Source organism: Malus sylvestris, chromosome 9, assembly GCF_916048215.2.
Source record: "Malus sylvestris chromosome 9, drMalSylv7.2, whole genome shotgun sequence".
In the NCBI taxonomy this organism is placed as follows: domain Eukaryota; kingdom Viridiplantae; phylum Streptophyta; class Magnoliopsida; order Rosales; family Rosaceae; genus Malus; species Malus sylvestris.
The window spans coordinates 10,600,952-10,616,140 of NC_062268.1; the positions used below are offsets into that span (position 1 = coordinate 10,600,952).

The window sequence follows — 15,189 nt, forward strand, 5'->3', positions numbered from 1 at the left end:
TAGTACGAGAATTATAGTTAAGTATGAGGTAATAGTGAGTTCATAGAGAATCATACTTTGAGAGAGTTTTCTTAACATTCCTTTATTTTTTATCACCCCTCTTGATTGTTCAATTATCGGAAAGAGTAATGCTAGGAAAATCCAATTTTTTAAATCAAATGATGTGTCACCAATAAAAAACAAGAACGTTAATCGACACTTAATTAATAATCCAATAATCTACAACCACATCATTTAGCTTGTAAATTTGGGTTAAAAAATTTGGTCTACCTAGTACTACTCTTATTGAAAATTGTTAGGCCTCGCACGGTTTGTACTTTATTAGGCTAATTATTTCTTTGTTTAGTTCTTGCTTTGCCCATGGTCCCATATTGTAAGCAAGAGAAATGCTAAGAAGACTTTCCGAGTCCTAAAAACTCTCCATCAGCTCATGTTTTCTATAAATGATTGTTTTCCCTACAATAATATATTTGAGTCGTATGAGACAAAGTATTGAGTGGCCTTGGATTACGATGACAGTCTTCTTAATTTTACCAAGATCCATAGAGCAAAAACCTAAACCCCATACAAGCATCCTAAGGACCTAAACCCAAGAAATATAAACCAACTTGTCTCCCTCTCGTCGATCTCCACCGAAGACAAACTCTTGTACAAGTTTCAAGGAAAAATTCCTTTCTCTCTAAACCTGATTGAAATTTACGATCATTGTTACTTAAGCGAATACATCAAAGCATATGCCAAGTATGAGTTTAAGGTGTTGGTCGCAATAAACTTTTATACCAGAACGAAAAATTTACAACGACTTCTAGCTAGACATAGGTTGCTTCTGCTGCATTTGCTTCTTGATCATTTAAAAGAGTTTATGCAAGTTGTGCTGCATTTGCAGGTTGGTAAACTTGCAACTATAGTTTTGCAGAAAAACTTGAACGCAACAGCTCGTCGGATTCAAATTTATGCAAGTTGTTCTTATTTTTCTGCAGATACAGTTTTGTCTGTGCAGTACTATTGGGAAGTATATTTGGCACTCTCTTCTCTTTACAGAACGGTGTATTTTTGTGTCATTGTTTACAATGGGTTTTTTATTAGTGCTTCTGGTGTACCTTAGTTAAAGACTTACTTGGGGATCAAAGAAGGAACTGTCAAGCTTTCCTAATGTTTATGTAGATAAATAATAAGATGACTCTTAAAGTGAGATTTTTTACTATCTTACAGTTTAACAGTAATTCTCGTTCCACTTTTGAGAAACACTTTTTAACATTTATCTTCTATATAATGGGATGGTGGAGCCTTTCTGCTTTGATGAAGGGTGTTGTGCAAGTTTTCTATTCTGTTGGGAATTGTGTCTACATTTGTGTCCCCCCTTTTCCTCATCATTTCTACGTCTACATTTATAATTTTGTCAATTTTCTAGGTTTTGAGTAAGAGACTGCTAAGTTGTTTGGGAAATGAACGGTGAAGATTGACTTTAAATTTAAATATAAGAAATCGAACGGTGAAGATTGTTTAAAAAATCAAACTACTAAGTAGGCTGGACTACAGAAGACAAAACCCTTAAATAAGTGGGAAATTTAGAGAGGAATGTTCAAAATTGTAGACTTTCAAATTTAATTTGCTCACATTGGAATTTGAAAAATATACAAATCAAGAAATTGGACTTTGGCAGTCATTCGCAACCCCATACTCCTCAACAAAAAAGTGTGGCTGAAAATGAAATGCAGCATTCATGAACATGTATGGCAAGAACTAGAAGTATGTTGAAAAACAATAACTTAATTCCCAATGAATTCTAAGTCAGAGTTTAGTTTTGGGAACCCTAAAAATTATTTCATGAAGACTAGGTCTGTGGGAAAAATCATTGAGAACCCTAACTCATATGCAAATGTATGAGTTGGCGTGTCAGAGTTGGAGCATGACTTGGGTATTTTTCCGACTCATTTCCCTCTAATGTAACAATAGAAAACAACTATAGTTGTCAACACACCTGCTCTTGAATGATGAGTTGATTATAAATTAGTGTTACTTATTGTGTGACTTATTTTAACTTCTCATCCCCCTAATATCGTTGCATCAATAATAGTACATGTCGTACTTAAAATATTAAGTAAATCAACATGACAAATGTCACACCAAACAAAAAGTTCCAAAGTCTTGAATTGGGAGGATTTATTATGGATATTATGAATGCGAATCACATGATGTATAATTTTATGTGTTATAATAGAAAAAGTAGATGATATAATAGTTACATTTCATTTTTTTAATTTGTATTAATAAAAAAAATCAGAATTATAATTTAAATAAAATTATAACGTTACGTAAATATAGTCCTAGTAGATTGAAAAATTACTTTGAAGTTCCCTAATAAACAAAAATGTGAGAGATTCCGAGTTCGATGCTTCGAGCTAGTGATTCTGCTCGACTATAGCCATAGGCAGAATGAAATTCTCTATAGCCTCTTCGGATTTCAAAGAGGTAGATAACCGTAACTTGCCACAAATTATCCCACTTTTTAGAAAGAAAAAAAAAGAAAGAAAAATCACTTTGAAGTATGAAGGTTTGAAGTTTGAAACAAAATGAAATAAATTTGTGATAAATAGTCAAAAGAACACGTAAAGTAAATGGGGAGAGAGAGAGAGAGAGAGACAGCTGACGAGTGACTTTATTGGGCGGGCAGCCACGCGTGACACGCGCACAGTCAGCCAATAACGTATGCGTGAAAAGGGGACCCACACCCGCAGATTAGCTCGCTCGGTGGTCGCACAATTACATCAACAGCACGAGGGGCCGGCACGCGCGACGCGTGTGGCCGCGAGGCTTCGGGTCATAAATAAAAGGGAAAAAATGGCAGCGAGTGGGAGAAGGTGAGAGTCAGATTGAATTGGGATCGATTTTGAAACCCTAAAACGGGAACAAATTGGGGGCAAAATTAAAGGACCTTCGTAATTGGCCACTCGCTCCTCCCCCTCGCGTGTGCGATCATCTTCCTTCGCAGTCGCAGATCGAAGCTCCCTCCTCCTCCTCCTCCTCCTTCCTCCATATGTAATACGCAGAGAGAGAAGGGCAGAGGTATTGTAAAATCTCTCTCTCTCCTCTGCCCCCCCCTCTCTTTCTCTATCTAGCCCCCTCTCTAGAATCAATTAAATGTTATTAAAGTCTCTCCTTTTGATTGCTTTTCTGTTGAATTTAGTGTTTTGTAATCTGGGATTTTTGTATTGATTGTAAAGTTTTATTTTTTTTATGTGGGTGATTGGTGGGTTTGAAAAATGAGGAGTTGCTATCAATTAGTTAATTTGTTTGAGTTAGCAGCTTGTTAAATTCAGCTGAGCTTGTAAATTTCATTACTTGGGAATTCTTTGTTTGTTGAACAGGCTATTTTAGTTGGGTTTTCAGGTGGACTTGCACTGTTGCACATTTTGGAGCTTGAGTAGTATTATTAGCATGTAAAGTATGATTTTTCGATTCCGAGTTATTTCGGTTTTAAAACCCATGACTTGTGAGTTTAATCAGGTTTCGTTTGTATTGTGTGTGTTTGTTGCACTTCAAGTTTAGCAGTTGTTCTCATCTGTTGCCAAGTGTAGCTGAAACTCTGTTATTTGTGTCAAAACACTACCACATATGTGGTAGAATTGAACACTCTATTGCTCCTATTTAGAGCATTGTAGAATGTTTCTTGACGTTTAGGCGGTGGATTTGTTGTTTTTGTTTGAGTTAGTTCCGACTAGATATTTAACATCGGAATTGGTATTAGATTGTAATGTTGATATATACATGTTTGCCAGTTTTTGAGGTTGATATACATGTTTGTGATCCTAGATGAATTTTTATTTCATAGATAAATGAGAGCCCCACTGCTTCTCATTTTCAAGTTTTGTTTTCTGAGAGGCATTCTGGTGAGTTTAGAACAACACCTTATGCCTCCAAGAAGGTGCCTTACCACTCTGTTTCTGGTATATTAGGTTAAATACTTCACTTTGGTGGTCTTGAATACCTCAGTGACTAGGATATGGTATTAATAAGGATACCGATGCTAGACCCTCTAAATACGTAAATACCTGTGTTGAACAGAAAATACACAGTTCTGAATATTATTTTTTGGAACTAATAGTTCGTTTGGTGGTGATTAAAAACATTTTCTGGGCACAATTGCTCTATCTTTGATAATCACCTAAACCTCTTAAAGCATCATGTTTTTAACATGTGATAGTGGTTCAATTAGCTATTTCGTTGAAATTTCCAGTCATGAGTATTAATGCGCATGGTTTTATTTCTTTTTAATAAATTAATTTCTTATTTTTTCCTGCCAAAGGTTTATTTATATAGCTTATAAGATACCATGGGAGGTGATACTGGTCCCTTATGTTGGAAGAAGAGGATGGCATCATCTTGGTCACATTGACAAGGCTAGACAATCCAGTTGGAGCTGTTTGTTAATTTTGTGCTTTGAACTTCCAAAATGGTTTGTAACTCTTTTTCTTACTTTAATTAGGAATCTGAATTTTTGTTTACTATTATGTTCAGAGTTTGTAAATTTAATCATTATTTGATTTTCTGGCAACTGTTGTCTTTTCTTTGTTTCAGATGTTCTCTGATAGCAACCAGTTAAAACTAAATAACCTCACCATGGACATAGATCTACGGCTACCTTCTGGTGAGCATGGCAAAGAAGATGAAGAGCCACATGAAATTGATAACTTATTGGAACATGAAGAAAAAGTGCATAATGGAGATATAGCGAGTGAAAACATTGAGGATGTTAGAGATGAAGTACGCGCTGAAGATGGTGGGGATTTGAATTATCCTACACCAGATATGGTAGTGTTTAAAGAGGATACGAATCTTGAGCCGCTTTTTGGTATGGAATTTGAATCACATGGTGAAGCATACTCCTTTTATCAGGAGTATGCTCGGTCTATGGGGTTCAACACTGCAATCCAAAATAGCCGCCGTTCAAAGACATCGAGAGAATTTATTGATGCAAAATTTGCTTGTTCTAGATATGGAACCAAGCGTGAGTATGACAAGTCGTATAATAGACCACGTGCCAGACAGAACAAGCAAGATCCAGAAAATCCGACTGGTCGGCGATCATGTTCAAAGACAGACTGCAAAGCTTCAATGCATGTGAAGAGAAGACCAGATGGTAAATGGGTTATACATAATTTTGTGAAGGAGCATAACCACGAGCTTTTACCAGCTCAAGCAGTCAGTGAACAGACAAGAAAAATGTACGCTGCAATGGCTAGACAATTTGCTGAATACAAAAATGTGGTTGGTCTAAAAAGTGATCCCAAAAATCCTTTCGATAAAGGTAGGAATTTGGCATTAGAGGCAGGAGATTTGAAGATTTTGCTTGAGTTTTTCACGCAGATGCAGAGTATGAATTCCAACTTCTTCTATGCTGTAGATCTGGGAGAAGACCAACGGCTGAAAAGTTTGTTTTGGGTTGATGCCAAAAGTAGGCATGACTACATCCATTTCAGTGATGTAGTGTCTTTTGATACTACCTACGTTAGGAACAAACATAAGATGCCTCTTGCTTTATTTGTTGGAGTGAATCAACACTATCAGTTCGTGCTGCTAGGATGTGCTTTGGTATCAGATGAAAGTACATCAACTTTTTCTTGGCTAATGCAGATGTGGTTGAAAGCTATGGGTGGACAAGCTCCAAAAGTAATAATCACGGACCATGACAAGTCGATAAAATCAGTTGTTGTGGAGGTCTTTCCAAATGCTTATCATTGTTTTTGTTTGTGGCATATTTTGGGGAAGGTTTCTGAAAATCTTGGCCACGTGATTAAACAGCATGAAAGTTTTATGGCGGAATTTGAAAAGTGCATCCACAGGTCATCTACAAATGAAGAGTTTGAAAAAAGATGGTGGGAAATTCTTGAGAATTTTGAACTGAAAGAGGATGGATGGACTCAGTTGTTGTATGAAGATCGAAAACAGTGGGTACCAACATACATGAGGGATGTTTGTTTGGCTGGGATGTCTGCAGGTCAGCGATCTGATAGTGTGAACTCCTTTTTTGACAAGTATGTGCATAAGAAGACCACTGTTCAAGAGTTCCTGAAACAGTATGAAGCAATCCTACAGGATAGGTATGATGAAGAAGCCAAAGCAGATTATGATACATGGAACAAACCGCCAACTTTGAGATCTCCTTCACCTTTGGAGAAGAGTGTCTCAGGGCTGTACACACATGCAGTATTCAAGAAAATTCAAGGTGAGGTTTTAGGTGCAGTTGCTTGTCACCCTAAACGGGAAAGACAAGATGAGACGGGCACCATTTTCAAAGTGCAAGATTTTGAAAAGAATGAAGATTTCATTGTAACATGGAATGAAATGAAGACAGAGGTTTCTTGTGTATGCTGCTTATTTGAATATAAAGGTTATCTTTGTAGACATGCATTGATTGTTCTTCAAATATGTGGCCTATCTGCAATCCCATCTCAATATGTATTAAAACGTTGGACAAAAGATGCAAAGAACCGGCATTTGGTGGGAGAAGATTCCGACATTGTACTGTCCAGGGTGCAAAAGTTTAATGATTTATGTCAACGGGCAATGAAAGTGATCGAGGAAGGAACTCTATCTCAGGAGAGCTACAGTGTTGCATGCCGTGCACTAGAAGAAGCTTTTGGAAATTGTGTGAGTGTAAATAATTCTAGTAAGAGTCTGTTAGAAGCTGGCACATCAGTCACTCATGGCCTGCTTTGCATTGAAGACGATAACCAAAATAGAAGTATGAGCAGCAAAACAAACAAGAAAAAGAATCCAACGAAGAAAAGAAAGGTTTGTTCTTGATAGTGACTAAATTATAATGCTCTTTGTAACAGTTTTATTTAAAGGTAACATTATAATCATATTGCAGGTGAACTCTGAGCCGGAGGTTATGGCTGTTGGGGCACAAGACAGCTTGCAACCAATGGTTTGTCTTCTTCTATTTAATTTTTTTAGCTTTTTTGTAAAGAAAATATTTGTTTGAGATGATTTACATCAAATTGGTGTCCTAATCTGGGATACACATTGTGGTTTGAAACAATATTATGAATCTGGTCACACAAGATTGGTGTGCTTACGTCTATCTGGTATCGCATGTGGGGGAATAGTGTTTAAAATTGTTGGACAAACTTATTCGACTATTGTAATATTTTGTAATTAGAATCTTATTTTGTAGGAGAAATTGAACTCAAGAGCAGTAACACTTGATGGCTATTATGCTGCCCAACCGAATGTGCAAGGAATGGTATGACCATATCTTGTACCAGTAACAAATTGTCTGATACAACTTATTCATATACGGTGCCTCCTTTTTGTCAGGTACAATTGAATCTAATGGCACCTACGCGGGATAACTACTATGGGAATCAACAGACCATTCAGGGGCTTGTAAGTCATAATTATTAGAATGAGTAGAAAAGGACCAGCGATATTGCAAACTACGTGAATATAACTGAGACCTGGTTTTCATACTTGCAGGGACAACTGAATTCTATAGCTCCAAGCCATGATGGTTATTACAGTGCGCAGCAAAGCATGCATGGGCTGGTACAGTACCCTATCATGATAATGAAAATATTTAGCCTCTGACCATGTTCAATTGGTTGCATTTTATATTTTGCGGCATTGTGCTTGCAGGGACAGATGGATTTTTTCAGAACACCAACTGGTTACGCTTATGGAATTCGGGTTAGTTTGCTAGACATGGTACTAATTGACTTTCCTACATCATGCATTTTGTTTAATTTAGCTTACAGTTGTTTTTTCCTTGTGCCAGGATGACCCCAACGTAAGAACCGCTCCATTGCATGAAGATGCATCCAGACATGCTTAAGGAACACACTGCTCAGTGTAGGCATCTTGCATTTAAAATGGTAAATATTTTTTTGCTGTTAGCTGAAGTTTAACTTGAAACACAGTGGAACTGATTCGAAAATTGTTCCGTAGGTAAAGAGAGATCCTTTGAAGATAAATCTTGTTGTAAAGAAAAGTGAAATGTCTCATACCTTGCGGACGGAAGGATCACGATGGACAGCTTCCTCATTTGGTACCTGTAAAATAAGACAGTAGAGTAGGCTGTTGTTAATTATTTCGTCTGCGATGTTTTCGGAAGTAGGAAAGAAATTTGTGCAGGGTCATATCTTCTGTAAAGGATGTTGTATTATTGTACCTCTGATTGCCTATCCTCAATAGGGATAGTTGAAATCAGGTTTACTTGTGAGCCCATTGCATAAGCAATTATTTTTTTTACTTTCAAAATGGAGGACAATCGAGAAATGACAGGTTTACTAGTGTCGTTCATGAGATTTGAATTCAGGACTTTCTTTACTAGTATCGTTCACGATGATTGAAGTATATATGGATGATTGTTAACCGTCAGGGATGGCGATTCTTCGCGACCAATTTTCCCCTTTGCACTTCTCCCTCTTAACTTTTATGCTTTAGTCGTTGAAGAAAAGGCTCCGCATACGAGCCCGTAAAATTTTATATCTTGAAAAGAAGCACTTGAAGGCCAATATTAAAAAATACACTATTTTGACTTATTAAGTGCTTCTTCGAATCATACTTGGTTTTTAGTTAAATAAAGTATAAAAACTAAAAATTTATATTCCAATGATACTCTCTAATTTAGGGAGCCATAATAACTATGAACCAATAGAATAAAGTGCTTATTTAAAAAGTTGTTCAAAAAATGCCTGAATTCCGTTTTCACTTTGTAGATTTAGAAAATTCTAGAGTGTGTTGTACTAAGAGCATGATAGGGAGTGTGACTGAAGATAAATTTTTTCAAATCCTCTCTAAGTTTTAGTTAGGAGGTATTTAGAGAGCGCATTTGATTATCTAATTAGAACATAACAAGTGGGCAGTCGAGGTTTTTTTTTTTTTTTTTCTTTGATTGGATTTTAAAAATATTATTGTGCAAAATTCATAATTGTCATGGTCTTTTCACCAAATTACATAATCCAAAGGAGCGAGTAGGCAAATACCAAAAGAAAAAGTGCAAAATTGCAAAATTGGAGCAGAATCACTACCCTAATTGATGTAGTCACCGTGTTACAAATGTCAATTAATTGTTCAAAGTTACGGAACTGGATCATCTCCTGAGCTCAGGATGGAAATCCTCATGAGCAGCTCATTCGGACTGTTGAAATTTGATCCAACGGTTCCAAACAAGGGTACCTCTAAAATTTATAATAATTGCAGCCGTTAGATCAAGTTTGAACGGTCCGGATGGACTGTTCATGAGGATTCCTATCCTGAACTTAGGAGAGGATCCAGTTCCCAAAGTTACTATCACGTATTCAAAGTTACTAACACGACATATTTACAATTGCATACAAAACTCAAGTAATAATAATTACACTTTTTTTTTTCCCACCAAATGCCATATTTGTTCACAACTTTGAGATCTAATAACATTATTATTTGACCTATAAGAGTTATTTATCTAGCGGTTAGGTCCTCGGTTTACTCTCAAGTGGTCTAAGGTTCGACTCTCTTTCACGTTATTCATCTAACAAATGCTGATGTTTCTCGCTCTCCAAATTTTCTGGGGTCAAATGGCAAGCCTAGTGATTAGTGGGGTTAAACGACAAGCCTAGTGATTAGTCGGGTCAAAGACTCAGATACACTAATTTGGAAAGAAAAAACATTCAATTATTTGGAAAGAAACTATCATAATCGTATTGAAGTAGGAATTCGGATCCTCGTCCGATTCTTTTGGTAAGGATCTCGGGGAATCGTGTTGTTTATTGTACATCGTGCTGTCAGAAATTATTTTAAATATTTTTATTTAAAATTAAACATAAACAATACTTGACAAAAACTGATCTCATAATATACGATTCACGAATCTCCAAGATCCTCGTCAAAAGAATTCAGAGAGGATCCTGTTGGTTGAATTAGGTAAAGTTTTTAGCTCGTTGTTGATAATTCAAAGAATTCAGAGAGGATCCTGTTGGTTGAATTAGGTAAAGTTTTTAGCTCGTTGTTGATGATTCAAACTAATCACGCGCCACGCGTGTGTCTCGGAACCAGATATAATTCACCCGTATATATCATATGAAATGAAACTGTCCAGAAAAGAAACATCTTGACGCGCCGAGAAGGAAGAGCGACAGAAACGAAGATTAGAGCGTGTGAACAAAGCGAGTGGAATTCGCCAGTTTCCTGCCAGATCCCCGTTTGCTTCGGCGAGTGAGCGTGTGAAGATCCAACCCCAGAAGCTTTCCCAAATTCGACCCGCTTCTTGCCCACTCGCGGAATTCCCCACTCGCCGTTCCGTTCTTCTTCTCTGATTCTGCACTTGAGGTCTCTCTCTCAATCTCTCTCCTTCTCTCTCTGAATCACTTACTGAAACTTGTTGATTTTCCTGGGTAAAATTCGTGTTGTTTTGTGTTTGGCTGCTGAGAAAGTAACGGGGAAAAACGAAACTGGAGTTACTAATTTTGGTTTATGATGTTTTTTATTTTCTTTCTAAGCTTATTTTTCAGAGGCTAGAAAAATATGTTAAAGCATAATAAAGGTCTAGACTTTAGAATTTTCTTTCCATTTCAGCAGCTTTCTCAGCTGGCAAACAGAGGGTAAAAAGAAAAGATCATAACTTTCTTATTTGGCATTAATTAGTCACAGATCCACAATGTGGATGGAATCATGGAATAGCTATTACTGTTTAAGTGATAGAATGTATTGTACATACTGTAGTGAATAACAGTAAATTAAACTGCAGCGGGATTGTTGTTACTGTCACAGATAATGAGCATGCCTCGTGTTTATTTTTTTATTCGAGCGATATTCTAGTCTAGTTAAACTATGGGGGTGGGGGAGGAGATTCAAACTCGGGTGCTCGCTGCTCTAGTTAATAAGTACTAGTTTTTTTCGAGCGATATTTTATTTGCTTGTTATGTTTCATTTTGATTAATAAGTACTAGTTTTGGGTACCAAAGTGAAATATGTTGACAATTGCTGATTGAGTTTGAACTGGCTTAACTACGATTTATATGTACTCGGTAAGAGTCTAAGAGAGGGGCATTTTGGGTGCCAAAGTGGTGTATTTTTCACTTGGCGAGGTTTTTTATTTATTTATTTTTTTTTTCTCACAATCATGCGTGTTTTACATCACTAACGAAGAGTGCAAAATAGAATGACTGAGAGTTCTCGAGTGTTCACACGGTCCAGGAACTTTTTTTGTTAGGTTTGCTGGCCAAGTTGGTTAGAATTTTGCTAATGAACAGGACTTGTATTTCTTGTCACTTATTGTACCTTTTTTCTTTAGGGGTTATTATGATGGTCTGTTGGAACAATCGGTGTTTCTTCACAGAAATCGATAGCAAACTACTTGTAGCTAGACATCATGGATAGAAATCAAAATTCGGGTGAAACAGTGGTGGATGGTCCAGAAAAGATGAGTGTTGGTGCAGTAAATGAAAATATGAATATGGTTGCTGTTGCGGAAGAAGTGCAGAATAGAGGTGGCGGGGTCATTACTTCTCCTGAGAAGGATGTTCAAGTGTTTGAGGGTGAAGCAGATTTTGAACCTTGTAATGGCATTGAATTTGAATCGCATGAGGCAGCATACTCATTTTATCAAGAATATGCCAAGTCTATGGGATTCACCACTTCAATCAAAAACAGCCGGCGCTCAAAGAAATCAAAGGAATTTATTGATGCCAAATTTGCATGTTCAAGATATGGAGTCACTCCAGAATCAGATAGTGGGACTAGTCGTCGACCAACTGTGAAAAAGACAGATTGCAAAGCCAGCATGCATGTGAAGAGAAGGGCAGATGGAAAGTGGATTATTCATGAATTCATAAAGGAGCATAATCATGAGCTTTTACCTGCTCTGGCATATCATTTTCGGATTCATAGGAATGTAAAGTTAGCTGAAAAGAATAATATTGACATTTTGCATGCAGTTAGTGAACGGACAAGAAAGATGTATGTTGAAATGTCTAGACACTCTGGTGGGTACCAAAGTACTGGGTTTCCTCGGGCTGACACAAACTATCAGTTTGATAAGTGCCGGGACTTGAGTCTGGATTTGGGAGATGCTCAGGTAATGCTTGAATACTTTAAGCGTATCCAGAAGGAGAATCCTAACTTCTTCTATGCTATAGATTTGAATGAAGAGCGACGTCTGAGAAATTTGTTTTGGGTTGATGCAAAAAGTCGGAGTGATTACAAGAGTTTTAACGATGTTGTCTCCTTTGATACTTCTTACATCAAAATAAACGATAAGTTGCCAATTGCTCCTTTTGTTGGGGTGAACAACCACTTTCAGTCAATGTTGCTTGGTTGTGCATTGGTTGCTGATGATACAAAATCAACATTTGTATGGTTGTTGAAGACATGGCTTAGAGCAATGGGTGGGCAAGGTCCTAAAGTGATTATCACTGATCAAGACCAAACCCTGAAGGCAGCGATTGGCGAAGTCTTTCCAGATGCACGTCACTGCTTTTCACTTTGGAGTATACTGGAAAAGATCCCTGAAACTCTTGCTCATGTAATCAAACGGCACGACAATTTCTTGTCTAAGTTTAACGAATGCATTTTCAAGTCCTCGACAGATGAACAGTTTGTCTTTAGATGGTGGGAGATGGTTAACAGTTTTGAACTTCAAGATGACGAATGGATCCGATTGCTGTATGATGATCGTAATAGATGGGTGCCTACTTATATAGGAGATACTTTTTTAGCTGGAATGTGCACACCTCAGCGTTCTGAAAGTATGAACTCTTTCTTCGATAAATACATACACAAGAAAATTAGTCTGAGAGAATTTGTGAAACAGTATGGAACAATTCTGCAAAATAGGTATGAAGAGGAATCAATTGCAGATTTTGATACATGGCACAAACAGCCTGCATTAAAATCTCCTTCGCCTTGGGAAAAACAAATGTCAACAGTTTACACGCATGCAGTATTCAAAAAGTTCCAAGTTGAGGTTTTGGGCGTAGTTGGCTGCCAGCCAAAGAAAGAACATGAAGATGGACCAACTACTACATTCAGAGTTCAAGACTGTGAAAAGGATGAATATTTCATGGTAGCCTGGAACGAAACGAAGTCAGAGGTTTCTTGTTCCTGTCATTTGTTTGAGTACAAAGGTTTCCTTTGTAGACACACACTGATTGTTCTCCAAATGTGTGGCCTCTCAAGCATCCCATCTCATTATATTTTGAAGAGGTGGACAAAAGATGCAAAGATTAGGCAATCAATGGTTGAAGAAACAGAGCGAGTACAGACTAGGGTGCAACGCTACAATGATTTATGCAAGCGAGCCATCGAGTTGAGCGAAGAAGGATCATCATCTGAAGAAACTTATAATATTGCTCTCCGCACACTTGTTGAAGCTTTGAAGAATTGTGTGAATGTGAATAACTCTAATGGTACTGTCATAGAGTTCAGTGGTACTGTTCATGGTATTCGTGAAGCGGAAGAAGAGAATCAAGGAAGCCCTGCAGCAAAAGCAATTAGGAAGAGAAATACAAATAGGAAAAGAAAGGTATGTTCTGAAGTTGATGGTTGATGGCTTTACTTTAACCAGTTAGCTTGAGTCAAATGTAATAAGAACGTTTATTGAAGTATGTTTCTATTTTGCAGGTGCCGGCAAAGCAAGATGGTGTACTTGTTGAATCACAAGACAGCTTGCAGCAAATGGTTTGTCCATTCTTTATGTTATTTTTTATTTTAAAAATGATTGATTTTGCATATGTTAATCTGGACTTTTATGCTTGTAGGATAACTTAAGCTCAGACGGTATAGCACTTAATGGATATTATGGTGCCCAACAGAATGTGCACGGACTGGTATTGCATACTCTTTTCTCGTATTGTTTATTTTAATTTCTCACATGCATCTTTCTTATATCATTTGTGAAATTTCGTAACTGGTGCCTGCAGGTACAGTTAAATTTGATGGAGCCACCTCATGACAGTTACTATGTTAACCAGCAGAGTATGCAAGGGCTGGTAAGTCGAAATAATGTCAGGACCTTAATATGTTAAGATTTCCTTTGCAGCCATACAGACACGATATTATATTTCTACATAATAGTTGTATGAATTTGATTTAATTGGGTTTATATAACTTGTAGGGACAACTGAATTCAATAGCACCCAACCATGATGGTTTCTTCGGGGCTCAGCAAAGCATTCATGGGATGGTACAGTATTTTCATATTCGTTTGAATCACTTCTTAGAGAAATTTTGCCGTGTGTGCATATTCATGCAACAATTTTCTCAAAATCTGCTCTAATCATGTAGGGACAGTTGGACTTCAGACCATCAAGTAGTTTCAGTTACAGCTTGCAGGTTTGTTTTCAATTTACGGGATGTTTGTTTATATCCTGAAGAAACTGCACCGGTATTATCTATGGTTTTACTTTATTGGGTTTTGTAACTCTAATGCAGGATGATCCACATCTGAGATCTTCGCAGTTGCATGACGATGCTTCAAGACATTCCTAAGGAAGAAACACGTGCCATATAGCTGTATAGCCCTCGGAGTTGGTTAACGTTGTACTTAAACTTGTTTGGTAATCAGAAACTAAACCCTGAAGTGGTTCCAGATCCCTCTTTTGGCCTCCGCTCTCTTTCTGCCTCTGAGGTGCAGTGTTTAAGCCGAAAGTTTACTTCCATAGATGACGTAATATGAAGGGGCTGTGCTGAGGTCTAAGATGACATTTGCCACTTCATTCATCGTAACTTAGCATCGCACTGTACCAAAATAGAAATACAATGTAATGTCAGGTGTATTTTAGATTCGTTCGGCGGATCGGTATCTCGAATGTACTAATCAATGCCTAGTTAGTGAAGATATTGAGGTTCATGTGCTTGAAGTCTGTAAAAGTATATTGTGCAACGCAAAGCAGGTCCTAACTTCATCCTCCTGAGTCGCCCGTCCGCCGCCGTGTAGAGGCAGACAGGTTCATGTAAATTTCTGTGAGGTAAATGGATGGCAAAGTACAGTTTGAAGTTATGTTTCTTCTTTTATCTGATTTCAAATGTACGTTTTACATGCATTCGTGATGATAAATCGTGTATATTTGAATGACTAAACGATCTTTGATTTGAATAATTTTTTATAAAAAGTAATTTTTAAATAAAAATAAAGAAATTAAACGGTTCTGATTATATAATTTATTGCATCGCCATGTGAATTTCTCCAATGATTCAAGTATTATC

The 15,189-nt window shown here is 37.2% G+C and overlaps 2 protein-coding genes across 5 annotated transcripts; both read left to right on the forward strand.

The window, feature by feature from the left end:
- Positions 1 to 2,828: 2,828 nt before the first annotated feature.
- On the forward strand, positions 2,829 to 8,315 carry LOC126582651 (protein FAR-RED ELONGATED HYPOCOTYL 3-like). Of its 3 annotated transcripts, none has more exons than XM_050246811.1 (10): positions 2,829 to 3,066; positions 4,307 to 4,456; positions 4,579 to 6,795; positions 6,875 to 6,931; positions 7,181 to 7,249; positions 7,324 to 7,392; positions 7,483 to 7,551; positions 7,642 to 7,692; positions 7,781 to 7,854; positions 7,951 to 8,315. In XM_050246811.1, the coding sequence occupies exons 2-9, from the start codon at positions 4,454 to 4,456 to the stop codon at positions 7,835 to 7,837; spliced, it is 2,592 nt and encodes an 863-aa protein (XP_050102768.1). In that variant the 5' UTR covers positions 2,829 to 3,066; positions 4,307 to 4,453; the 3' UTR covers positions 7,838 to 7,854; positions 7,951 to 8,315. The 3 variants fall into 3 exon arrangements, with proteins under 3 accessions (XP_050102768.1, XP_050102769.1, XP_050102767.1); XM_050246812.1 differs by having other exon boundaries at positions 7,648 to 7,692; positions 7,781 to 7,877; XM_050246810.1 differs by having other exon boundaries at positions 2,830 to 3,066; positions 7,781 to 7,877.
- A 1,624-nt stretch (positions 8,316 to 9,939) lies between these two features.
- On the forward strand, positions 9,940 to 14,983 carry LOC126582854 (protein FAR-RED IMPAIRED RESPONSE 1). Of its 2 annotated transcripts, none has more exons than XM_050247083.1 (8): positions 9,940 to 10,314; positions 11,279 to 13,507; positions 13,606 to 13,662; positions 13,743 to 13,811; positions 13,905 to 13,973; positions 14,099 to 14,167; positions 14,275 to 14,316; positions 14,416 to 14,983. In XM_050247083.1, exons 2-8 carry the CDS (start codon positions 11,357 to 11,359, stop codon positions 14,470 to 14,472), a joined length of 2,514 nt encoding a protein of 837 aa, XP_050103040.1. In that variant the 5' UTR covers positions 9,940 to 10,314; positions 11,279 to 11,356; the 3' UTR covers positions 14,473 to 14,983. The 2 variants fall into 2 exon arrangements, with proteins under 2 accessions (XP_050103040.1, XP_050103039.1); XM_050247082.1 differs by having other exon boundaries at positions 9,943 to 10,314; positions 14,269 to 14,316.
- Positions 14,984 to 15,189: the final 206 nt, after the last annotated feature.